The 26,329-nt window shown below is 35.1% G+C and overlaps 4 protein-coding genes across 5 annotated transcripts; 3 read left to right on the forward strand and 1 right to left on the reverse strand.

Moving 5' to 3' along the window:
• Positions 1-388: 388 nt before the first annotated feature.
• Rint1 (RAD50 interactor 1) lies at positions 389-4,639 on the reverse strand. The gene is made up of 12 exons (XM_081991160.1): positions 4,366-4,639; positions 4,074-4,309; positions 3,850-4,023; positions 3,628-3,794; positions 3,331-3,560; positions 2,181-2,406; positions 1,989-2,127; positions 1,736-1,934; positions 1,440-1,681; positions 1,076-1,209; positions 853-1,018; positions 389-797 (listed from the first exon to the last, which is right to left on the reverse strand). Exons 1-12 carry the CDS (start codon positions 4,498-4,500, stop codon positions 584-586), a joined length of 2,262 nt encoding a protein of 753 aa, XP_081847286.1. The 5' UTR covers positions 4,501-4,639; the 3' UTR covers positions 389-583.
• A 167-nt stretch (positions 4,640-4,806) lies between these two features.
• Positions 4,807-11,622, forward strand: LOC145736701 (nucleolar pre-ribosomal-associated protein 1). The gene is made up of 10 exons (XM_081991119.1): positions 4,807-5,215; positions 5,272-5,561; positions 6,021-6,258; positions 6,401-6,818; positions 6,874-7,039; positions 7,171-9,926; positions 9,981-10,120; positions 10,181-10,361; positions 10,420-10,583; positions 11,049-11,622. Exons 1-10 carry the CDS (start codon positions 5,062-5,064, stop codon positions 11,579-11,581), a joined length of 5,040 nt encoding a protein of 1,679 aa, XP_081847245.1. The 5' UTR covers positions 4,807-5,061; the 3' UTR covers positions 11,582-11,622.
• Positions 11,623-12,401: 779 nt separating this feature from the next.
• LOC145736773 (uncharacterized) lies at positions 12,402-18,924 on the forward strand. Of its 2 annotated transcripts, none has more exons than XM_081991184.1 (5): positions 12,402-12,582; positions 12,636-13,225; positions 13,279-13,443; positions 16,089-17,072; positions 18,040-18,924. In XM_081991184.1, the coding sequence occupies exons 2-5, from the start codon at positions 12,658-12,660 to the stop codon at positions 18,801-18,803; spliced, it is 2,481 nt and encodes an 826-aa protein (XP_081847310.1). In that variant the 5' UTR covers positions 12,402-12,582; positions 12,636-12,657; the 3' UTR covers positions 18,804-18,924. The 2 variants fall into 2 exon arrangements, with proteins under 2 accessions (XP_081847310.1, XP_081847319.1); XM_081991193.1 differs by having other exon boundaries at positions 12,427-12,582; positions 12,643-13,225.
• A 132-nt stretch (positions 18,925-19,056) lies between these two features.
• LOC145736784 (C-X-C chemokine receptor type 2-like) lies at positions 19,057-25,145 on the forward strand. Its single transcript, XM_081991205.1, has 5 exons — positions 19,057-23,399; positions 23,459-23,592; positions 23,643-23,760; positions 24,144-24,333; positions 24,383-25,145. Exons 1-5 carry the CDS (start codon positions 23,379-23,381, stop codon positions 25,120-25,122), a joined length of 1,203 nt encoding a protein of 400 aa, XP_081847331.1. The 5' UTR covers positions 19,057-23,378; the 3' UTR covers positions 25,123-25,145.
• Positions 25,146-26,329: the final 1,184 nt, after the last annotated feature.

Genomic DNA, 26,329 nt, shown 5'->3' on the forward strand with positions numbered 1-26,329 from the left:
TATTGTTTACCAATATTCCCTACGAAAGTTAATTTTAAAATATTACTTTGGGAAACAGAAGATTAATTTAGCAGCACACTAAAAAGTTTCTCAATTTTTCAAAGTAATTATAATATTGTTTTGCGAGACAGAATAACGGAACTAAAATGTTTCCTTTTAACATTATGAAACCACCTAGTTTTACAAAAACATAATTAGCTGAAAAGTCATTGATCGAAGAAAACAGTATGCTGACAAATCTTATCGCGACAGTTCGTCGTAATGGAATAATTTTTATGACAATGCTGAACATCCTGCAGACTGCGCTATTTAATTATTCCAACCGTCCTGTCAAAAAAATCCTATAAAATTACAAAAAATAAGAAAATGGTTATTAAAACATGAAAGATTGTCTAGATATATTTATTGAAAATACAATTGTTTTGATAAATATCACAGGCTTAAACAACATCTTAATTAGTTGCTTTTAATTTTTAGCTTAAACTTTCGACTAAAAATTGTAATTAGAATCCATCAATTAAAAAATAAATAAATGCATTATTATACAAACACCCACAAAACCGAAAATGTTTATCATAAAAAATCAATCAATATTTAATCGGTCCACTGTAATATCAGCTCTCTGATTTAATATTTTCACCGCCATAACAGGGCTGAAGTGGTTAACCCCAATTTCGTGCAGCATTTTTCCTCTAGTGTCTTCGACTCCCGTTGCGTCTTCAAGAGCCAGTAATGTTTCCCTAAGTAGCAATGCAGAACCTTTAGCCAAATTCAATAGAATGATAGACTCCACTAATCTGCAACAAACAGTGGCTGGATGCGAGAAAATTAAAAGTTGCCCTTAAATCTTACTGAGGAAAACTATTAGCTGGAATGTCCGAATAGTGCGCAAACAACGGTAGTAAATTCCTTGTGATGTCAAATTTCAACTGAAGGGCACCACCATCATTGAACCGGTTATCCATGACTAGGTTTTCAAAGAAAAATTTGTCTAATTCAGTTGCTATGTACCGCCAGACTAAAACAAGCTAGTTTTAGTGCTATTTTGCAAATTTTAAATTGGTATAAGGCAAACCTATAATGAAAAGTTTGGTTTGGAGTTTTTTCTGAAGTTGGTGCAAACGTTTGGCCAATACCTCCATGCACGGACAAGCTGAAGGAGTCAGAGACAGACTTCTTAAGTCCTTTCCTACTTTCATACTACTCCAGCTGAAAATATGTTTCTAGAATTTTTCTTTTTGCTCAAATCGAACGAAAGAAGATCCTAATTTTGAGCAGTAAATTTGTGTGAACAAGTTATGTTTAACAATTTTAATTCTTGTAAATAAATTTAATCAGTTTAAGATAGAGTCATATAGGTAGAAGAGATGAGAAGGTCAATTTTGATATTCAACTCTTCTAAGACACCATTTTTAAAACATTCACAAATTCTGTTTTACCTTTCTCTCCTATAATCTCGACTAGTCCTTTTAACTTCAAGCAAAACGGCATTAGCCACACTCATTAAAACATCCCGACGAAACCGTCTATACAGTGACAATGTTTCGGTAAAAGGAGAATCATTCTCCAATCCAAAAGTTGAACTTTCTTCCAGAGGATGCGGTACTGGAGAGGGCGAACGTGAACCGTCTCGATTGATTCCTTGAGACTGGTTTTTGTAATAGTGTAAGTTTAAATAGTGCTGAAATGGTTATTTTGTAACTAATCGGTGCTGAGAAGGTGGGTACTTTCTTACTAAGGTTGAACCCCAATCAACTAAAACACTTTCAATATAAAATAGAGTGTTGGCGATATCAAGCACTTTAGTCTCCATATAATCATCACCCTCTTCAGCGTTAAATATTTGAATTAACCTAAGCCTAAAGTCGCTTAACAATTCAATTTGCAACTCTAAAAATTGTAGTCTATGACCGGGTTGCGGCAAACATTCGTATCTATAATCAAGCCATATTTTAGCACTGTAAAGAAAAATACTATTTGATGCAAACCTTTCTGCAATAGTTTGTAATAGGGTGATAAAAGCGTCAGCGCATATGGTAATTTTTAAATCTTCCACGTCCGAAGTTAACAAATCGAACGCATCTATAGAACTGGACGATAATATGGCGTCTAATTTCTCCATCGCATCTGTAATTTCAGCTCGACTTTTAAACCAACACAAACAGAATGAACAAACTCACATTTTTTCTCCATATTCAACCATTTTATCAAAACGGGGGCTTGAGTTAAAATGATCACAATACTAGGCTCACTGGAAGGGTAACTGTAAATTTCTCTAAGCTCTTTATCAAACCCGAGGGCTTCGTCAATGGTATGAGAGAAGAAAAAGTCATCATACTGAAGAGAAGGCAACTCAGAATTTAATTTTTCAGCTGCCAATTGTACTAAACCTCGCATAAACTCCGTCTAGTAAAGCACAAGTAAAACTAAACTGATTTTATATGATTAGTGAAGATTTGTATGATTCTGACATACTTTAAACAAAACAATAATTCTACATAAATTTTTGGTTGTATATGTAGTTGGTATTACTAAACTAAAATACAGGGTGTCCGGAAAATACGTGTACAACGTTTGACGACAGACTCCTGACGTCAAAATATGTCGATCTAAGCCGACTTAGTTATATCCAAAATTGTCTCGTTTAGCCGGTAGAGGGCGTCAAAAATTTGTAAGAATATTGGGAACAATTTCATTTCTTAAAGAGTATTGATAAGTGTATTCAGCAAGATGGCGGTCATTTTACACATTTGCTTAAGTAATGTTTTTGGTTTACTTAGTTTCTTACAATAAATAAATTCAACTTTATTATACCTACTTTGATGTATGCAGGTAATTGTAAATTTTTAAAAAATGAGGAGAAATGTTGACATATTATATCACTTTTATAACACTTCCACTTATTTACAGCCGGTGACTATACTACTAGAAAACGTCATTTTATAGTATTAGTCTACATACTAAAATTCATTAAAATCCATTAGCAGGTTTTCACGTAATTTACTAAAAAACCAATATTTTTACAAATTTTTGACGCCCTCTACCGGCTAAACGAGACAATTTTGGATATAACTAAGTCGGCTTAGATCGACATATTTTGACGTCAGGAGTCTGTCGTCAAACGTTGTACACGTATTTTCCGGACACCCTAACAAACGGACAAAAAATACTTTTTTTGTGTGGGACTAGGGTGTTACAACACACAATACAAATTATTTCTTTAAGTTAATTTGTCAAATATGTTGTAGCATTGCAACAAATTAGCAAAAGAGAAATTATTTAACATATTAAATAAAGTGCATCAGATCATTTTTTTATTGAAATAATAACCTTGGCATCCATATGGTGCAGGCCAAATTTTTCTATAACTGGTTGAACCCAAGTCCCAATGTAGTCTTGATGGTCTCTAACCCAAGTCAGAATTTGGGTAAAATACCACTCAGGTCTATCAATTCTGTTAGTTTTTCTATTTCCATAAAAATGATACAGAAACCTCTTTTTTAATGGTTGTATTAATAACTCAATAGGTAAAGGAGGTTGCTGAAATTTACTTAAAACTCCTACAAAAAAAATCAAATTTATCAATGTAATGGCAGGCTGAAAAACAAGTCTAGAAAGTAAACTAACCAGAAGGGGAGTCCACAGGTACATTAGTCTCATAAGGAATTTCAATTTGAAGTAAATATTCTATATAAAGCTGTAGCCTGTCCACATTAACTTCTAAAGGACCAACCAGACTGAAATTTACACTCAAAAAAGGCCATTTTACTTGTTTTAAAATGTCATCAAATTCCCTTAAAAACATAACAGAATGTTGAGACTATATTTACTAAAACACACTGTTCTTACTTTCCCAGCTTCTCCTTTAAATTGTTGTGCCAAACTAATATTGCATCTTTTAAGTGTTCTTTTAAATGCGTTACTTTACAGTCTGACAGAAGCCGGGAGATCTCAGTAAGGTTGGCAAACAGTGTAACACACTTTTCATCATCTTTTTTGGCTAGTTCAGTTTTGAGTTCAGAACTGAGATTTTGACTTTAACTTACTCATTCTAGCTAATTAAAAAAACTTACCACAACTTCTCTAATTGTTCAACAACTTTAAAATATTGCAATGATGCATGGTAAGCATTTAATTTGTCAAACCTGGTCCGTAAATCTTTCCTCACTTCATTTAACTCACTCAGGCTCTTCTGAATGTTACTACTTACGTCCCTGGACTGTTTCAGTGCTGATCTACATTGTTCAACTAGGGCTTTTGCTTGCTTTATTTTAGCACCCAGCTCACCATCTGGGTTAGTCGGGTCTAACTAAAACTTATTGGTAAAACACAGAGCCAAACCATGGCAAAGGTGCTATGACCTACGTTTTTTTCCAAAGCTTCTTTCTCTGCAATCAGTTTATTTAAGACCTCAGTGCACTTCTCAAAATTCACTAAATCCTCTCCATATTCTTCTTGCAGTTGTGTAATTCCAATATAATTTAAATTCTCATTATCCATGTTTTAATTGCTAATAGCTAATAAGGCTATTGTATTGCTGTTAAGATATTATTATACCTGAAATAGGGCTTTAAAGGCTTTTTGTTTTCAAAATTATAAAAAGTGAAAAGTGAGGTTATTATAATTGTTGTGATGTCATCTTTTGCCTTTGATGATTGATTTTTTTGACGTAACACAGGCCATGTGTTTTGTTAGGTTATTGGTTAAGTAGCGTTAATAAATTATATGTCTCTTTCTCTCACTAGATAATAGATACCATAGAGAGAAACAAAAAATTAAATGTCAGGTTAAAAGAGTGACAATTACCTTATATGACTCGTTCTTTCTATCCTAATGTTTTGGCGTTAGATAAAGAAAGATAGTAAATTTTATAATCAATTATCTTAACCTTAACCCTAGTCTATAGTCTAATCACATAACCTATAAATATCATAAACATGTTTTTGTTGTTATTTGTTTCATAGGGATATTTAAACTGTTTGGCTCATTTCTAAAGTTTTCTGACTCTATAATAGTTTTATTAATATTAAATTACGATAAATTCTACAAGCACTATATAAAATGGAAGCGGAAAACACTGACACCCAAGAAGAAACCAGCAAAAAGAGACCTTCAGAACATGTTTCTGAAGATGACGCCTCAAAACCAAAAAAACCCAAGTTGTACTCTGTAAAACAGTTCAGGAAGCAGCTACATACCAATGAGAAACTCCAAGGTGAACCAATACTCACTCTTTCACTTCAAATTCTATGTACATTTTACTTATTTCAGCATTGTCAGAGTTTTCAAGCACTTTAGCGAGTAGCCCAAAACATGACTATGTGTTTGACTATTTAAGAGATGGGGGAAACTGTTTAGAGCTCTTACAAACTCTAGAACAAGACTCTGCAGTTCCCCCCGCCGTAGTGTTTGATTTGATAACCCATGTGCTGCTGGGTATTACTTCTAAGCATGGGCAATATCAAAACTCAGCATATGAAGCCTGTAGGTATTTAATTAACAATTTTTTACCTGTAGTACACAAGATGTTGGGGTTGAGCTCAACAAAAGAAGAGAGAAAGGTAAGTGTATGTTTACCAATAATGATAAAAAAATGTCCTGCACTAAAAATATTCAAAAAACCCTAAGAAAACCACTTCTCTTCAAAGTTTAAATCTTAGTGAATTTTAAATCTTAATTTCACAATTTTAGAATTATTCTTTTAATAACTTGAACCAAGTTTATTTTTCAAGCTTAGTTCAATTCATCTGATTTCCTTTAAAGGGTTTTCAAAGGAAACATTTTTTTATTTACCTAACATATTCTGAGGGATAATCTGAGTTGGTTCACAGTTCATTTTATAGTTTTTTATGAGAAAAATTTTATTAAAAGTGTTTTAATATGTTTATGAGACAAGAACTAAATAAATAAAGGTTATTAAGAACAACCTAATTCCAGCTTGAATCTGGAGTTTACCTCCATTTCTAGAGCCTAAATCTCCGCCTAAATGACTTCCCTAAGATCTTCTCTGTTGGTTTTAGGTGTGTTTAAGATTGTTGACTGCAATGTCTGCATTCTCTTCAAATTTAGCCAGAGATTTGTTGCTGAATGTCAAGTTTCACTCTGCTAATATAGAACTATTAACTAAACATACAGGAGAGAAAAACAGTGTTAGAGACTATTTTGTACGTCTTTTGACTGCAATTCTAGTTGACAGTGAATGGCACACTTTATCAGTTTTACTTGATAAGAGTGGCCTTTTGACCAGTATAATATCAGGTATTTAATAAACTACACATCCAAGGGCTGGTTTCATAAAGATGAGTTAACAAAATGATAGTTTTGGTTAAACTTGACTTTGTAAAACTGGTCCTAAATAAAATTTGCTGGTTCATTAGCAACTAACGGTTTATTTTGAAAGGTTTGCAGTACGACAATGCTGACACAGTCTGCATAGTTATCACATCAATGAAAAACTACATTTTGGAAAATCCTTCTGTAAATAAAACTCTAAAAATGCATGTTTTCAACACAGCAGTGGTGAAAGACATTGTAAACCTGTACAACTGGAAAGGACTAGAAGGTCTGAAAGCTCTAGACAAGAACAATAAAAATGTCACTATTGAAGTGGACAAAGTTGCTAAATCTAAAGTCAGCGAGTGTGTTCACGATTTTCTAATAGTTTTATGTACCTCATATAAATTTGGGTTGGTGTTTGCCGACCATTCGGTCGGTTTAGGCAAAAAGAACTCCAATGGCCTAATCTATACAGTTCTGGACAGTTTGGATAGGCCGTGGGAGCATTCCTACGCCAGCGATTTGGTGATTAAGATATGCAAGTGAGTGTGTAGTTTTGGTGATATTTTTTTGTTCTTAAGTGGGGAGTAATTTCAGATCTTGTCCGGACTTGACGAAAAATATGTGGTTGATATTGAAACCTTATTTGGAACCAAGATTGACGGAAAAGTGGCTTAACGCCATGGACTTTGCTGGAAAATTGGTGGAAGCAATAGAACCTGAATGTATAGAGTTCTGTGTTAAGGAATTATCAGCTCAACAGGTAAGATAACTTAATTGAGGAAGAAGTGTTTTGAATATAAAGTGTTATAATCAAATATGAATGGGCAAAAGTGTAAAATTTGTATCCCTATTTTTTTATTTAATTGATTCTTAACACCAAACTTTTTGCAGCTATCACAAATAATTGAAATCCTTGTCTCTCCTCTCCCAATTTTGAAAACCCTCCAATACCACAATTCTGAAGACAAAGATAAAGTAGCTTATCATATAATTAAGTTGCTCTCTCTTATGCTAAAGCAAGTTACCAAATATCTTGACAAAATCCAATTCTTGATTAACTCAGAGGTTTGCACAAAAGTGACTCACCTTCTGGCTAATTTCATTAGCAAACACTATCCTAAACCAGATGTTCTACTAGAAGAATGGATTAAATTGGAACCATCTGAAGAAAAACAAAGCCACTTAGAAGTTATTTTGGACGTTCTTAGTTTGTATAAAAGAACTGCACCCCAACTGTTGTCTAGTCTCTCATTTGATTTCAATGCCTTTTTATTCAAACTGACCGAATTTGAGAATGTTGAAACGGTACAAATCAAGTTGGTTGAGATTTTTGTAGATATAGACCAGACGGCTTTCCTTCCTAAAACTGAAGTTTTTGCTCTTATTGTCCCAATATTGTTGAAAAAACTGCATGAATCAAAAGATGGCAATGTACAAGATATTTTAAGAAAGATCCTGAAAAACACTGGTGTGTTTGATAATAATCCTCAAGAGATTGATATTTGGTTGAGTGGGATTTTTAATTTAAATTCAATTAAAATCGAATTTTTAAACGCGTTTGTGGAAATTTTTAGAAATGTTACTTCCAACTTGTGGGATTTACAAAAACAACTGTCTGAGTTATCCCCTGAAATGGATTGCTCTATTCAAGCCTCTGATTTAATTGATCAGCTTCTCAGCTTGTCTGAGGACCTTGATGATAGTGTCAGAAAGCCGAAACGTCGTGTTTTATCTCCGACAGTGATAGGTCTGTTAAAGTGTTGTGATGAAAACCCCGTCATTTGCAAATCCACAAAAAAGTATTCAGAGTTTGTTTTGTGGAATTTATTTCATGAATTCCCTGACTTTGACTGGGGCTTCCATACTTTATTTAACGGAAAATTTACTGAGGTAGTTCCCAAAAACGTCGCACTGTATGTTAATCTGTGGGCTCTGGGTCAACCTACCTATTTGACCAAAATCAAAGGAAACTTGGGTGTTTTTAAAGATATTGGGGAACAGTTTTTAACCAGCACTTGTATCTTTGACCAAGACATACTTTATCCAGATTTTTGGCTGGATGTCCTACGCATGTGCGTACATAATTTCAGCAAGTTGCTTTCTTTAAGTTTGGCAACAGACGACCATCGCAAAAACTTCATTTCTCTTATTCACTATCTCACTGAAAACCATCAACAAATTTTCACTCCAGCTTGTTTGGAACATATTTTTGACAACTCAACTTTTGTTAAAATGTTTAGTTTGATTAGTAAAAAAGCCCGTAATGCACTGGCAACTCAGGCTGTTTTTGAGGTTGTTAAAGAGTTGGAGGCTCAAAAAATCCTTTTAGAATTGTACAAAAGTCGATACTCCCATCAGATTTTAGGAGACATCAAGAAATTTCTGAAAAACCCCCAAAAACATCCACTTCGGGAAGATTTTAAAAGCCTCCTGGAAGCTTTTCCTCTCAGTTATGTGCAGTGCACTCAAGCTCTTTCTTTGATCACTGACTGCGCAGTAGCTAGAGAGGAACAAACACTTTTACAGCTCCTGATCAGTGTTTTTCAACGGTTAGTCCAACTTTACAGCAATCAGGTTATTTTAGAACCTCTTGATAATGAATTACTGCAGTCGTTGAGTGGTTTCATGGTCGCTTCAAGCTCCAGTTTTATAGGAGATTTGGCCCAAGTTTTGAAGCGCTATTTGGCTCTATTTCCTCAAACAGCTTCACAGATAGACCCAAATTTGTTCCCCTCCCTGTTAACCGTCACAGAATACAACAAAGATTGCGTCGATTTGGTAATTTTTCTTCTCAAAAATGACACCGCTTTAGTTAAACACATCGAAGACAATGTGGTCACAATTAGTGAAAAAAAAGGGCTAATCTTACCTTTGGTAGACTTTTTGCTCAAAAATCAACCTGTAAACGAATTATTACTGAAAGAGATGTATGACAACTTGGAGTCTGCTATAATTAAAGCCATCCAGAAGCCTCAGAAAGTAGGTCAGCACTTCCAAAAAGATTACAATGTTGCCGATTTGATCACAAAATTCATGCCCTTGGAAAAATGTTTAAGTTTCCTGGATAAAACGCAAAAATTTGAAGTCTCTGAAGTATTTCATGCCAAGTTGTTAACAGCCTGTTACAGCAAAGTTTTACTAGAACCCGTTACGAATAGACAGTTGGGCAATATTGCCACCACTTTCATTCATCTTCTCTTAGGAGTTTTAAAGAAATCCACACTGGATAGTGATAAAGCTAAATCCTTAGCCGAGATGTTTACTGAACTTGTGGATAAATTCAACCCTGATATCCTTCCTTTGGATATTGTCAATGATTCCTTCAAAACCTTTTGCAAACTATCCTTGAAATATGGCGTGAGTGGGACGTACGATTTACTGATTATCCTTCGAAAACTCCTGAAAGTTGCCAGACTTAATGAGGATGACGCCAGGATACTAATGGATATGTTGCTCTCTCACTCGGAATTTTTGAATGTGGTCTTGGGGGAAAACAGCAACACTAAGTTGGCTGTGCTGCGGCTTTTCTTGGAGCTTTGCCAGAACTGGAATAACTTGATGGACCGAAGTCATATGGCCGTTTTGTTGGCTTCTTACAAAGGAATGGTGACTAGGTGTGATCGAACTATTTTGTCGCTTTTGAAGTTGTATGTTTTGTGTTAAAGTTTTTTAAGAATTCAATTAATTAAAGGATGTTCTAGGTACGAATCTAAACCGGAACAAACACGTTTCTATGACTTTAAGCCTTTTCTTTGTGGAAGGGCTGCCGCAATTCACTATTCAGTTAGGAATCAAACGACCAGCACGTTAAATCGACAACCCAAAGTTTCTGATGTTTTAGGTACTTTTTTGTTGTTTTAGTTTAAGTCTAAAACCACTTTAACCTTATAAAACTTTTTAGGTGTTCTTAAAGAAGACGTAGTTAATGTCACCATAACTAAATACCCTTTAAAAGACTGTTTAAATGTTAGTTTAGTAGACGAAACAACCGATTTGAACTGTTACGACCTTAAATTCTTTCTGCCCTTATTCAGTCATATTTTAGCTCCTGAGCAGCAAGTGAAGACTTGGGTGTTTATAAGGTACGTAACAACACTATAATAACTTGAGGGTTATTTAAATAATTATTGTTAATTATAGGAGTGGGGCTCTAAGTCTGGCAGTGCTAGGCTTGGCCTGTCAAGACAAGGAGCTACGTCAGGCTGCATGTCACGTGTTAGCCCGTTTGCATTTCCATTTGGAAGCTAGGCAAACTGGCAAAGATAATTTGTTGTGGATTAGATATGTTGAGGCTTTATGCAAAGGTTAGTTAGTTGTGATTTGGAAAAGTTACATCAGTCTCATAATTTTATTAATTGATTTGGTCTATTATTTAAGGGGATGTAATATAATTATAATGGGGAAAACACTTTCAAATTATCAAGAAATGCCAAAATAGAGTCTTATGGCGTTTTCGATTGACATGTTTAGTGCAAAACTGGTGTATTGCCATACTGTTTCAATGACATTTGATAGAGCAGGATATAACATTAATTTTGCACTAAATTTTCCAATCGAAAAAGCCTTCAGACAGCTCTTGATATTTTTAATTGTTCATTATAAATAATATGACACTTCATATTTATGAAACCAGTGCTAAATTTCTGACCAAAATCAACGTAAAACAAACAGAGAAATGACAGCTGGAATGCCCGAAACTGTTTTCAAAACTGATCACTAGAGGGCGTATCTCTCAACAAATCCTAATTAAGGCTTAATCATCATTTCAGGTGTGGCGCTGTTGCCTAACTTCAAACTAAACACGTTCTCCGCCGTTTTCTTCGCCCGTACCGCTTTCATTCTTACCAATCCCAAGCATTTAATGTTCTCGCCCTTGTCCTTGTATTTAACCTCAAAACCTGATCTGGACCTGAGCACCGTGCCTGAACTCTACACGCTCTTGTTCAGTCCCGACGTCAACTACAGAGAGCACCGCAACTTTATTCTGGAAGTGCTGAGAGACGGCATGAGAACCGAAAAAGACTTTTTGGACTTTCTGAAGTCGATGGCTTACAAGCTGTTCTCTGAATTGTACTCCAGCTGTCTGGCCGATGCGGAAAGTCGCTGGTTGATTTTGGAAGTTGTGACGGCCATTTGCGATATTCCACTTGGAGTTAAGATGCTGGTGGAGAATAATTCTTTGCTGCCCCAATTGGAATTCGTGACTGAAGAACTACGTCAAGCCGGTGATAATAAAACCTTAGGGAGGGTGACGGATATATTGAGCAAAGTAAGGCAAATTACGGGTTTTGCGTTAAAATAGGGTAGTTGTATAAATGTTTAATAAATGTTGTTTTTTATATATACCTTGATTTTTCTTTGTTTTGGGTTAAGTCACTTAAGTGCTAATTGTCAATGAAAAAAGCAATATACAGGTGTGGTAAATCCAAAACCGACCATAGGAAAACCGTGTAACGGACAGAAAAATGTAGATAATTGCATGCGTGGGACAAAGACAGAAAACGAAAAAAAATACCAAGTAGGCCATATTTTCATTACGCTGTTGCCAAAATCCAATACCAATCCAATACATTTTGTCGACGGTATTGGATTTTGGCAACAGCGTACTGAAAATATGGCTTACTTGATATTTTTTTCGTTTTCTGTCTTTGTCCCGCGCATGCAATTATCTACGTTTCTCTGTCCGTTACACGGTTTTATTATGGTCGGTTTTGGATTTACCACACCTGTATACCTATACCTACTTTACCTACGACCAAATGGATTACGCTATGATCTCCATCTAATATACTCTGATAAAGGAAGAAATGTAAACAAAATCAATTTTTCCCAGCATTAGAGCGATAGTTTGTAGCCGATCTTAAAACTGTGCGTAAAGAGGTACATTACTTAACGGAAAACTAGGCGTAATTAGCTATTTACATTGAGGTCGTAGGTAAACCTGGGTAAACTAAATTTCTCACTGTTCTTCTCAGTGTTCTCAGCAGTCAGCTCAGCACTAACGAAGAAGCTGTCGTCCGTCATATATCAAACTGTTACTAATGTCACTCTCTTTTCCGTTAATCGTATTATTTGATTATAACCTTTCTTTGAATGGTTGTGTCTCTTTTTTACTGATAGCAATCAATAAAGAAAGACAAATAGCCTAACACACTCATATTGCGACAACCGACTAATGTGAAGTTTGATGCCAGCCGGGCACAATCTATGGGCACAATTTAAACCGTCAACCGTCAACAAATGTGTTTTAAAAAATTTATCGTCTTCTATGGACCTTTAAACTGTACCTTTACAAAGAATCTGGTAAGTTTTGTATAATAGTAAACTTCCTACTTTGCTGAGTTTGTTTTTTGTAGTTTTAAGAAACTGTAGTAGAACATGTCTAGACGAGCGCCCAGTAAAAATAATAAGAAACCTCGTAAAAAACTGTCCGACAACAGTAATTTTGTGTTTGAGGTAGAAACGGTACATTCTTTAACTCCAGATAGTCGCAGTGTTGAACCATCACCTGCAAAACAAGCCTTTGATTTAGCTACCACCAGTCAAATGAAAACCAGGACTCGAAAGACTGAACCTCTAAATGCAGATAGTGTTGAGTTTAAAGCACTGCGAAAGACCAAATCCAACAGTAAAGTGAAAAAAACAAAACCCAAGAAACCAAGCAAGCAACTCAGCTTCCTGTCTGCTAGTGTTGATGTGGGTCTTAGTGTTAACACATCAGAAGGGAAAGAGAATAATTTCAGTGCCAGTGGTTTGGCCACAAGAAGCACCAGAAGTAGGAGATTGTTAGAGAAGCAGAAGGCAGTGCAAGATAGTACCATAAGTACATTTTCAGAAACTGGGGAATTAAATGATTCCAGTTTTGTGACTCTTAGAAAAAAAAATACTCCAAAAAAGAAAAGTGATCAAAACAGTCCACTAAAGAATACACCTGTCCAATCTGAAGGTAGGTTTTCTATTAATTTAAATATTAGGCTATCTCACAAAACATTGTTTTAGTGGAGAGTGCAAGTAAGCCTTCAAATAAATCTACAGGAGGTGCTAATAATTTAACCTATACTCCAAGTCCTCAAGTGCAGAATAATGACACACATTCTAATTGTTTTAATGTACAGAACAAGGATGTCTTTGATTTAGTCAGCAATACTCCAACACAAGAATTGGGTAAGAGTGTTACTAAAACATTGTTTACACAGATTCAATTTTATCTTTGTTTGGTTTCCTATTGATTGGTGGTTTATTTGATATTTTAAGAACAAAAACTTTGAGCAGTGAAACATTAAGCATATGTGGGTGTAAGAGTGTAAGGTGTCTGTTGTAGTATAGACACTGATCAACACTAACTTAATATTCAGAATACTTATTTGAGAAAAACTAGGAAATAAAAATTGAAGTCCATTCCCATATAAATATACCAATAAACTTTTAAGAGCACTAGAAGACCCTAAAAAAATGGTTTGTTCAGTGCTGGGTAACTAGGTTAAAAGGAAAAAGATCAAAAACAAGGAATGTAGTGATTTATAAAAGTTAGAAAATATCCATTAATTACTTTATGTCCAGATATCTATCTTTGTTTGGTTACTTGTGAACATTTCTAGTTATACCTATAGTACATTCAGTTTGGCATTCAGTTTTCTACAGTTTGTGCAAAAGCCAGAAAGACTAAAAATTGACATTTCTTGTTAGCACATTATTAGACAATAAAATTATTATAAAATCCTTGTTGTATTTTAATATGGTAATACAAGAGATGAAAAGCATTTTCTATTTTGAGAAGACCATAAACATATTTACTGGAATCTTTAAGAAAATCGTTATTTCGACAGAAAGGCTTAACACTTTAAGTGGCTCAAATGCATCAGTGATGAACATTTTAAAATCTTTATTAAATTAAATATTAATATTTAAAAATAACTATAACCATTTTAAGTAATAAAGTAGTAGTCTATGTTCTCACAGTGGAGGTGTATTCAAATGAATGAAAGGAAGAACACCAAGCCTGTTCTACAAGTATATCTAACCTTTAATTAAAGAGGAATGCTGGACATATTTCGGGTATATAAATACTGATTGAAAATGTGCCTCAGGTTTGAAGCATATCACCTGCACCTGCATATCAGCAGGTTTGGGCATTCAATTGGCGTATGTTTAACAATATTATCTGTTACATAATCTGAGAACTTTTCAGAACAAGCCCCATGCTTGATAACAACTTACAGGGTGTCCAGAGACAGTGAATGAAACTTGAAATTGTTTGCACAAGTTGTTCTCTCACTTTAACCATCTCTAGACACCCTGTATGGTTCTAGCAGTCAAGGGAGTTGACTTAAAACTATGTAACATAATATGGAACCTACACCTGACTTAGAATGACAGATTGAAGCTATTGCTTTTCGGATGAATCGATATTTCTTGAGACACAGGACGGCCAAAAATTGACCTAAACAACACTTCCTTAGGAGGGGTAGACAGCCGATAATTTTTTGAACACCAAAATGTAAAAAAAAATTTTTGGTCATTTGCCAGTTTTTAGGTCAGATTAATTAAGTAGTATGTCTGCTTTTACAATTTTTACATGACATTTTGACAAGAGTACAAATGTCATAAGGATTAATGATTAAAAAAAATGACTTCCTCAAGTTACCTGATTGCTTTTCCAAATTTTTAAGACCCAAAGGCTTAAAATTCATTTTTTTAAAAGTCACGTGACAGTTTTTAGGTTGGGTTAGGTGACAACGTAAAGGTTTTTCCAAATTTTTGACACTTGATTTGATTTTGTACCGAAAGCTTAAAATTGATTTTCTAAGGTCAGGTGACTGTTTTTTCAAATTCTAACAAACAAAAATATTTTTTGTACGGTTGTCTGAAATTACGGGTTATATTTTGACGTTTAAACGAATCTTCTAACTGTCATAGTAACCAAGTTAGCAGCTATTATTTAAAACAAACAATTGAAAAATTAAATTTATAGTATTTTAAATTTAGACAGTGGTAAAATTGTAAGAACTACGTCACGTGACTTGGATAATTCAATTTTTGAGCTGGCAACACTGTATAGACCAGTTAACATTGTCAAAAACAGTCACGTGATCTTCAAAACGCAGTTTAACCTTTTGAAAATTGATAAATAAAATTTGGACAATTGTAAAAACTTAAATTGCAAAGTACACGTCACGTGACTTTGATTATGCAATTTTAGAGCTTGCAACACTGTAAAGACCAGTTGACATGGTCAAAAACAGTCACGTGACCTTCAAAACGCAGTTTAAATTTTGGAAAATTGATAAATAAAATTTGGACAGTTGTAAAAACTTAAATTGCAAAGTACACGTCACGTGACGTTGATAATGCAATTCTGAGCCTTGCACCAGTTGATATCTGTCAAAATTAATCACGTGACCGTTAAAATGTGGTTTAAACTTGAATCAATAAGAATGAATATTGTTTCAACTTAATATCATGTAACAAAGAATTTACCATAATAATTACATGTGCGGTCAATTTTGTTATATTGATAGACTATATTGTCTACTGCTTGGTCTACTACAATGTATTCCTTAAAATATCGCAAAATTTCCTTTATTTAGGCTTTATTTCGCTCAAAATTTCAATGAAAATATCGCAAAACATTTTGAAATACAGTCAATGCCTCAAAATACTCTGAAATGCCTTAAAAATACCTCAAAATCACTCGTAATGCTTTGTAGTACTGGCAAAGTGCCTCATAATATTTCGAATAATTTGGCGATCTACCCCTAAAACACAAAAACAAATTGTTCTATTGTTTTTTTTAACGTGGCTTCTTTCAGGTAACTTTATGCTGGATGATGGGGAATCGGTTCTCTTAAGCGATACTTTGTACAAAAAAATGTCGGTCGTTCCACGACTAACCCGCACAGAAACTTTCACCGTTACCGAGCCGGTTCATACACCCAAACCTCAGCCGGGTCGAAAATCAATTAGAAAACGATGGTCCCTGAAGGAGAGAACTCCGATTTTTGAGAGAAATCCTCCCAACAAGGATTTAAAAGAAACCAGGCCATACATGGATAGCCCACGACCTTCAGCGTTGCTTAAAGTACCTCAAGTGGCAGTTGAAGGCAATCATGGACACCCATCAATATTCAACAACACGCAGAAAGCTGACAAATCAGTTTCTTTTTTTATTCGTTCACCAGGAGTGTCAGTGGCGAGAAACGAGTCTAAAAAATCAACCACTAATTTGGAACAGCAAGCACGACCATCCAGTTCAAATATTCAAAAAATTTCCGAATGTTCAGTGATCGATCTTGATTCGACCAATTTGGAAAAATCAATGGTACGAAAAGCGCCCTCATCTAAAAGAAGTACCATAACGAAAACTTCGATGATGAATGAGGAAGCTCGACCATCCTGTTCTAGTACTCAGAGAAGTTCCGAATATTCAGTGATGGTTCTCGACTCGACCAATTCGGAGAAATCAATGACGCAAAGAGCGCCTTCATCTAAAAGAAGTACTGTAACGAAACTTCCAGCGATGGTTGAAAAGACTGTAGAAGATTCAGTGATTATTCTTGACAGCACTAAATCAGAGAGGTCAATGTTTGATGGTGATGGAGCCCGTTTAACTCACAAGAGTGCTATGAAGTCGACAAAGGAAAACAAACAAACCAAGCAAAAAAAGTCCGTAAAACTGACAAGTCCTGAGTTTACTCCTAGAAACAAGAAATTGCCGCCATTGGCTGTACGAAAAACTCCGCTGTTGAAAACAGTGTTTAACGGCGATAACAGTATTTTAGCTTCAAATCGTGCTGGTAAGTACCCTTTGTATGTGTCCCTTTTTAGTAGAAATTACATTTACGTAAAGCGAGCAAAACGAATGTGACGTGACGATGACGTAATTTGGCAGCTGATCAAATTATGGTTTTGTTAACTTACGTCACAATTGCCCTGCTCTATAGAGCGTCCAAACGAACACTAATTAAACGAATCACATATTAGCAAAACTAAATATTTTTTGCCAAAGATTTTTCTTGAAAACAAGTTTCTAAAAACAATTGTATCCTCACTTCACTATAACCTGCAAGTTGGTGGTATAGACTATTGGACAGTCACATTTTTGACTAAAAATAAACTGTAAAAATAATTTTAAAACTCGGAAGCCTGTAAGTAAGTAAGGAAATTTTAAATTTTCAAGTTCTGTGGAACAGACTATAATTTGACATTCTTGTAGAAAATGTATTCCTTTTAGGTATATTTTTTTTTGAATTTTATCAAATATTAGATATACCCCTATTTGAATGTCTTTTGTTAATTTGACGTTGTTTATTCTTCAAAATAGAACCAAAATATGAAATCATTTTGACTTTAAAGTCGTTATACTCATAGAATGTTGAATAAACGAAAAACATACAAAAACACATTTTTTGAGAAAATGTGTCTTTAAAAAGTACCTGGGGGAGTATGGAAGTCTATGTAGTGCTTATACCTTTTATTTCATAACTAGAAGTACCTAAATATGCAAGTAACACTGAAAATAGTGTTCAAGCTTTTTGGCTTTTGACATCTTGAAAGTGTTTAAGAAAGATGTCTGGATAATGTTAATTTGTTCTTAATTTTTCTTTGATCAAACTTTGGAAAAACCTTTAAGTTTTTTTATAGCCGTTTTATTGCTATAAAAGTTACCACTAAAGAAAATATTCTCTATGTATCATACTTTTATCACTCTCTTTTTCTTAGTCTTATTGTCACACACCAAATAATATTTTTTATATTTTGTAGAACCCAAAGGATTTATTGGTCCAACAGCTTCCAGCACACCTTTCCCACCTGAAACCAAAGACAAAACAAATCTGAAAGCAAAACCAAGCTCAAGGGTAAAATTGCCCGATTTTAAAAAAATTCATGAAAGACAATTCGAAAAAATGGAAGACCTAAAAGAATATCAAGAGCGTAAGACCGCCAGGGCTCAACTGTTAATATCGGGCAGCAAATCGAACTTAAGCAAAGTCCAAGATTTATTCGAAAAAGAGTCAAAACGGAAACTTATATTCAGCCCGGCCATTCAAAAGATCTTATCCAAACCGGAACAAGAGAGAGCCATTAAAAGGGCCTCGTTGGAGAAACAAATTATTCAGAAAAAACAGAAACATTTGGGTAGTAAAGGTCCGAAATTGGTGTTGTCCAAGCCCCAGCAGCTTTTGATTAACAAACGTAAGTCATTGGAGAAAAAGAACTCGACGGTGGACAAACCGGAGATAAGTAAAGGTCCGAAATTGGTGTTGTCCAAGCCCCAGCAGCTTTTGATTAACAAACGTAACTCATTGGAGAAAAAGAACTCGACGGTGAACAAACCGGAGATAAGATCGGCTGCCGGGAAAAGCAAATTGTTGAGAAAAAAGGAAGAAATAAAATCTATAGCCACCAAGTCTAAAGCTGGCTCGAGTTTGTCACAACGCAATAAGACACAAGTGGTCAATGTCCGGACCAATAGGAGGTTTGAACTCTTGATGAAGATGCGAGAAAAAGAGGGGAAAAAGAGCTAAGTTGGTTTTTTCTGTTTGTAGTTTTTGATCTGTGACGTTTTTTATGCTTATTTTTTATTTATTCTTTCAGTAATATTCAGCTTCTCTTATTGATTTTATAATTACATAATTTTCTACAAAATTGTTTTTTTTTTAGAAGAGCGTTTTTTTTGTTAATTTTCTATAATGTGGATTTTTTTATGGATATCGGGTGTTTTTGATTTTTTTTTCATTTACATGACTTGCAAGGAACACGTAGGGACTGAATGAAGACTTTTCGAGAGAAGAGAAGAAAATTATGTTTTCCCTCATTTGCACCGTCGTATTTTAAACCGAGTTGTGGAGTGTGGAAATAGTCACAGTCTGAACTACATTTAACTTAAGCTTTGCTTGAAGTACTCAATAGTGCAATAACCTGTTATCACTTTTAGAGTAAAATTGAATGAAATGTCGAACACTTAAATGTAGGCAATTTTAAAAAGAAAGACCTAGTGAAATATAGATGGGGAAGACTATTTGGTTGTGACATGTGTCAGTTAAGTGTGGTTCAGACTGTGTAGAAAACAGTTGCATAAAGTCACAGCCTGGACCACGCTTAACTTAAGCTGGGCTTGAAGTGCGACGGTGCAAATGGAGGTAAATGGACCAACAGCTACGTTGGTTTTATTAGGATTATTATTAACTAGAACTTTTTTCAGCAATCTTGAAAGAAAATTCATCAATAACATTTATCTTTAATCTAAATAAAATACCCAAGCACATAAAATTCAATTTGCTAGGACCGTATAACGTTACGTTGATGGCAAACGGTCGTCAAGAGGGCGGTCTAAAATAATCGGTCTTTTGTCCTTTATCTCCCCTAAAAGGCCGATTCCCACCGGGTGTCCTCCTAATGTGCATGCCCTTAATATATTAAACAATTATTTCTGCCAGTCCTAATTAGTAGAAGAAGGGTGACAAAACTATCCCAGACCCAGACGCAATTTTTCGTCTCTTGTATTTGTGGTTGCTCCATATTTAGTCATCTTTCTTTCCAGAGAGCGCTGAAACGTGACTGAAATATAAAAATTTTATGCACACAAACTTCTCCAGGAAAGTGGTTGTTTTTTTTTCGTGTGGAGTGCTCACGGGGGTGAAGAGGGGAAACACGGGTCGTTTGAGCTTTCACATGCAAAACTGCCGCTAATGTGCCGGTGAAGTAATAAAGCCGTTATTTCGCCAAATCCAGACAGTTTCGAATGTCTGGAAAGATTTATGGGGTTATGCCGACGGCGCAAAGGCAATGGATCATAATATAAAGTTAGTATTGTCGTGGATATTTATAAAAGCTGCCTGCACTAGAACGTTTTATTTCCCCCCCGACCTCATCGTCTTCGACCCTTTTTGGATCGAATGATATATTGCTTTTTCTCTTATCCTAGCCAGTTTTGCAATTGATAACGATAACATCCCAAATTGTGCAAAGGGATCTGTTTACAGTAGGATGAAAATGTAATAATTATATGTTTACCAATTAGTCCAAAAGTCCGGACGGGTTTAAAAACGCAACGGAAGCGTAAAATTTAAAATAAATTCACTTGCAGGCTGGCAATAATTTTTCGAGGACCGTTACAAATGTCGTCTGTCACAAATAAACCGGCTCTATCGTATAAAATTTATTATTTTTAATCGTTCGGTCGGTTTTTGTCCGATTCGGACCATGTATCAAAATTAATATTCACGGTTCTGTTCGGGGGTTGATAATATAATCCCCGTGTTAAATCAGGGTCGGTAATGTCACAGCAATAAAACACTTTATTGTAACACCCTGCAAAAATACATATTTCCCTAATTGAATCTTTTAAAAATCAGTCAGATTTGAGTTAGAAGGATTCATCAGTTAAACGGTAATATCATAATCAAGGAAGCTAATTTGGTCACAATCTAGACCCGGTCCTGTCTAATTATATTATATAACACCCGTACATCAGGGTTGTATCCTTTCAGGCCAATTACAGAGCCGGGATTTATTACCTGATTAAAATCATTAATTGCGCCCAAAATAGCAAATATACATTTCAGCTGTACAGTTTTAGTTTAGTACTGTCATATCAACAATAAATTACCTGACGGGTATTGCCAAAAGTTGCATAATAATTGACCAAACCCTTGGTTTTGCTCTTTCGTTTGTGGTGGTGAAACTGGCCAACATAGAGGCAAACAAATTTATAACTCAAAGGGCCAAGAGATACACATCTAATTTTTTTTGTGATTCCTACGTTGCCACATCACAAGTGACACAATAGTTTCATTAGAAAAAATAAAGAAATTTTCTGACAAATCGGAACTACTTCAGACACTCTTGCCATCAAAACTTAACTTTTATCTTGTCATTGTTAGTTTTTCCGACCTTTTCCTTTGTCAGCACCATCCTCCCTTTGCAAGTATTAATGGGTCATAAATTTCTAGGGGTTTTAATTTTGCCGAACCGGTACGGAAGGGTTGGTTTTGCATAAATTCATTTTTCCCCCCCCCGTTTTAATACACGTCGCGCCCTTTACGGTAGTTTTGTTATGGGAGTTTTGGGAACAATGTTGTATTTCTTATACAAATTCTGCATATTTCATTACTATTTAATAACCTCTGGTATTGAAAGTGACTTCAAGATTTTAATTGAAGTTTTGAATATTGAAAAATTTTGAGTAGGTGTAGGTAATTCCTGAGATATCCAAACAAAACCAAAATTTTTTAAATTAGTTTTTTTCTTGAGCTTTTTTTTTCTGATTACGACTATGTAGCATATCTTATGGTAGGTACTTATAGTCATTTTTGGTTGTTTTTAATTTGATATATCTCCATCGTGCAAAAAATTACACTTTTTTTTGATGATTTTTAGTGCAAAAAGTTTTTTTTTGTATGCTACCATGCAAAAAGTCCTTTCCTGCACTTACGTGTTCTTAAACTCGCCCTTTGGTCTGGTATGACAGTAACTTGCGTGCAAAAAAGATGTACTTTTTGCACTTGTTGCATAAATAACTATTAAATCCAATATGACTTCTTTCAGAATTATTGGCTGAATTTTTGTGCTCTTTAACTGGTTTTCCTTGGTATTTATCTCAGGTTGAGTAAAGTAACATGTGTTTACGAAAAATGCAGCACGTCCCTGTATTTACTGTATACACAGCAAAACTTTCAGGGCCGTACCTCCAGATTTTAAAAATAACATGAAATTGTGTTTCATTTCATTTTAAGAGGTTTTCTTCATTTTCGATAGCTGTATGGCAGTTTTAGTAAAGTAAGTATGGTTTTAGATTAATTTACTGTCTATATAGCAAATTTCAGAAATACTGACTGAAAGTGTGTGAATTTGTGAAAAAAAAATTCCGTACATCCCACGAATTTAAGGTCAATTTACTGTCTACATAATAAATTTCTGGACTATTAAAAAAACTGAAAATTTCATTTTCAAGGCAGTTATCCCACATTCCGTAGACGACAATTGAATGCTCAACTACAGCTTCTTCAAAGGGGGTGAAACATATATTAGAGCCATAAATATTTGATATCCATCGTGGGTATGTGCGGGTTTTTCCGGCAGGTTTATGGAGCCATCGTGCGGAATTTTTAAGTCATAAAGTCGGTTTTTTTTCCAAGTTAGACGCATTAGGTCGTTATCCTGTCTCCCCCGTCCCTCTAATCTACAACAGACAGTAGCGGTTCCTGCGGTCGCCCTAACAGGGGGGCAGAGATGGGCGTTTCGTGCCCCCATCCATCACCCAGTGCTTCCTGCCCTTTTGCTGCTGCTAATATCAGGTCCAGACGGACCCTGTTGTCTTGTATTATTCACTTTAGGATGGCTAAAGTCATTTGTTCTTGAATGTGCACTTTTCTTTGTCTTGATGTTTTTCAGTTCAGATTGCAAGACCAGCAAATCATTAGAATTCAACTTTGACGCTAATCTTAGCCAGTAAATCTTTGAGAATTTTTCGTAAAGTCCTATAACATAATTCACACAAAGCGCACGGCTAAATGATAACCTTATTGCAGAGAGGAATGCGCGATTCCAGATTCTGGAAACGCATTATTTGCGGTGGTTTAATCGAGCGTGAAGTATATTTAAAAAAATGGGAGGATAATGTGAATCCAGAGAATGGCAGACTATATAGAGAAATCGAATGTTTTGTCTGTTTTGTATTGAAGGAAACGAAAGTATTAGGGGGAGAAGTTACTGATTTATGTGTTTACTTTCTGCTTCGCTACTCCGGCCCAATAGAATTACCATATTCTACTTTTGCGACTCTTTTACCCCCAAAGATATTATATTTTTCCGATTATCATCACGCGCCGAACAAAATCCAATTAACACCGAAAAACCAGCCTAAAATTGCAATAAACGAATCCCAGTAGCGTCATCCAGGATATCCATAACTAAACAACAAACTAATTTATTTGTTTACTCAATACTTCAATACGTAATTTATTATAATAAATGTCGTTTCAACATAGAACGCAGAAATCTTCGTTATCTGCTCATTACAAACAAAACCCTTCTCCTGTTCCGTTTTAATTAACACTAATTACTATCGTTCTTCAGCGCGGATGACTTGATGATTGTTGATGGGTTCTCTCAGTTCTAAGGTAAGTAGCACGGTCTAATCGTCAGTTTCGCGTGGTTCTAAACGGACGTGATGGTTTAGGATAGGGTGGAGGTGCCTGAATCAATGCTTGTTGGATTCGATATCAATCGCGAATTGTATTTCTGGATTATTTTGGTTGTTAGCACGTTGGCTCTTATAGGCAATTTACTGGCTATACGAACTGTTATATTCAGGTAAAATGTTACAACATTGTTTTTGTTAGGAAAATAACTGGATTTTTCAGTAAGTATAAGTATTTGCAAAAAACATGCATCATATCTTTGGCTGTCTCCGATCTGATGACCGTCATTCTTTTTGCTATGAACAACCTGCCTCTACTCAAAGTGAAGCTTATGATTTGGGTAAGTTTGATTTTTTTGTTATAACAGTTCTCTATGTTTAACGACTAAAATAAAATAAAACTGAATGACAAACCGATATCATATGATTTATTACTTCAACAGAATTGTTTGACTTCTTTGTTTTGCAAAATGTCAATTTTATTAGAAAAAAAATGTTCTCCTACTTCCAGATTGTATATTATCCGATTCAATATTTGTAATAAGTTATTGTTTTTTAAGTTGTGCCATTTTTTCTTTTTTAAATTCAGGACCCAGTTTAAGTCAGGCTAAAAAGTCTTAAAGTGGGAAAATAGTGCAAAAAATCTTTTTACCTTTAATTTACTATGAACAATTTTTATTGTACCTATAATATGGAAATTTTTTACTTAACATGTTGATTTCAGATTTATGGAGAGTTCCTCTGTCATTTTATACCAATCGGTCAGGTCCTAGGAAATCTAACCAGTTCCTTAGCTTTACTCGTCATAGCCCTGGATAGGTACCACAACGTGATCCATGCCCTACGCCCTAAATGGAACCCCAAACCGTATTTTTGCCTTGTAGGGACTACCGTTCTCTGGTTAGTTTGCGCAGGTAAGGCGATCCCTTTGATTTTGCTTCCATAATCCTAATTTTTTTAAAGGTTTGTCATGCCCTGTGGTGACCTTCTACATGTTTATTCCCATTCTGGTTAATGGGATGGAGTCGGCTCTGTGTACTGCGGTGCCCTTAACCAAACCAACCATTTTTCTGTACTACCTGTGCATGACTAGTGCCTTTTTCATGCCCATTTTGGCCTTGTTTTTCTGGTTCTACTATAAAATTGCGTTGTTGATTTGGCGCCACAGGAAACCTTTAGGAGAAGATTACAATTCAAATCCAGAAATAACGGAAACGTCCTGCTCATCCAAGCCTACCGAGTCTGGAACGGTGGGAACCAAAGGACCGAATCACAAAAAGCAAAACGTGCAAATGCAACGGAAAATCCGCAGTTTTAAAATTGTCGTAGCCTTGGTGGTGGCCTTTGTGATATGCAGACTGCCTTATTGGTTGTACTTCCTATCCCAAAGGTTTGACATTTTCGATCGGAATGTAATGTGGAACACACGATTCATCGCCATTGCCCTTCACTTGCTCAACTGCGCCCTTAATCCCTTACTATACACTTACTTGAGCTTTACCATAACTTTATGCAGAAAAATTGGAAATTTTATTAGTAACATCTGCTGCTGTTGTTTCTCGGACTCGGAATTCGAAGATTTCGAAACTAGGAAACACGAAGCAGAACGTATCGTCAAGGAGGAGAAGGACGGGAACAATAATAAGATTAAGGTGCAGTTTATCGACGTGCCACCCCTCAGGTATAATCAGCGGATCATTTAAATATACATTTTGACAGTAGTAAATACAGTGTGGTTTCAATGTTTGAGTTAACTAATGGGAAGTAATTTGGGGGGTTGTCTTCCCCATTTAACCTTTGCGACGTTGAAATATTTGGACACCCTGGAGGATAGTGTTTACTTCGACTACAGGAAGATGACTCTTGCATAAAGTGGCTTAACCAATAAATTTCTAGGATGGAACAAGTTAGAGACACATGTGTTGACTATGGGAAATTTTGATAAATCAGATTAGTTTCAAAAGTGAAAGAAGGAGGGCAACGAAACAATAGTTATTTATTTTCTTTACGACTGTTATGGTAATTATTCGACTTTATCACACTGGTGCGGTAATAATTGTTTTACCACACACGAGTCGTTTATTTGCCATGCCAAGAGATGAAAAAACTGCGGGGAGAATATGCCATGAGATATTGAGAATTTATGAGAAAGAAAATGCTAATAAGAGCACAGCAAAACAAAAAAGTGTTTGTAAGTAAGATGCAAAAATCGTATCATACTTTTTATTGTACAGGGTGGTACAGTTTTAAATGTCAAAAATTCACCATTGCTTGGCCTATTAAAAAATAAGTTGTAATGCATTATGTCATTTTCCTGAAAAATGCTTCCTAAGAAAAATACAGTCCTTCAAATTTCAATTTAAAAAATCGGTTTTTTGTCACAACTGTCAGACCGTTGTAGTCATTTTGATCAAATTTGGAACAAGCACTTATGAAATTATTACTTATTATGAATGACGTATGCCAAAATTCTCCAGTAGCGTAGATACAGGAAGATGGATTTCAGTTTTCTGCCTGATTCTTTACGTCACTGGATATTTTTCAAAAATTTCAGTTTTTTTTACTTTACTTGTCCAATTTGACATAATAAGTACCTCTTATAAAGTTCTGATTTGAAGCTTCGTTTACGAGATAATTGAGTTATTACGTTCAAAGACCCTAAATCAACCCAACTTAACTTAAAAATTGTCTTAAAAACAGTGAAAATTTACTTAAGAAGCTTAAAAAATGTCTTTGTAGCCAGTTTTCATAGTTTCCAGACAAATTGAAAGACTTTAGTTTTGAAAATTGACAGAAACCCAGTAAATTTACTTTGAAACGGTGAAAATTGACTTGAGAGGCTTAAAAATTGTTTTTTGACCAGTTTTTACAAATTTAGAAAGATTTTAGCGTTGACAATTGACTTGGAAA

The sequence above is a fragment of the Ips typographus genome, linkage group LG1, assembly GCF_016097725.1.
Source record: "Ips typographus isolate SLU linkage group LG1, UJ_Ityp_2.0, whole genome shotgun sequence".
Lineage (NCBI taxonomy): Eukaryota > Metazoa > Arthropoda > Insecta > Coleoptera > Curculionidae > Ips > Ips typographus.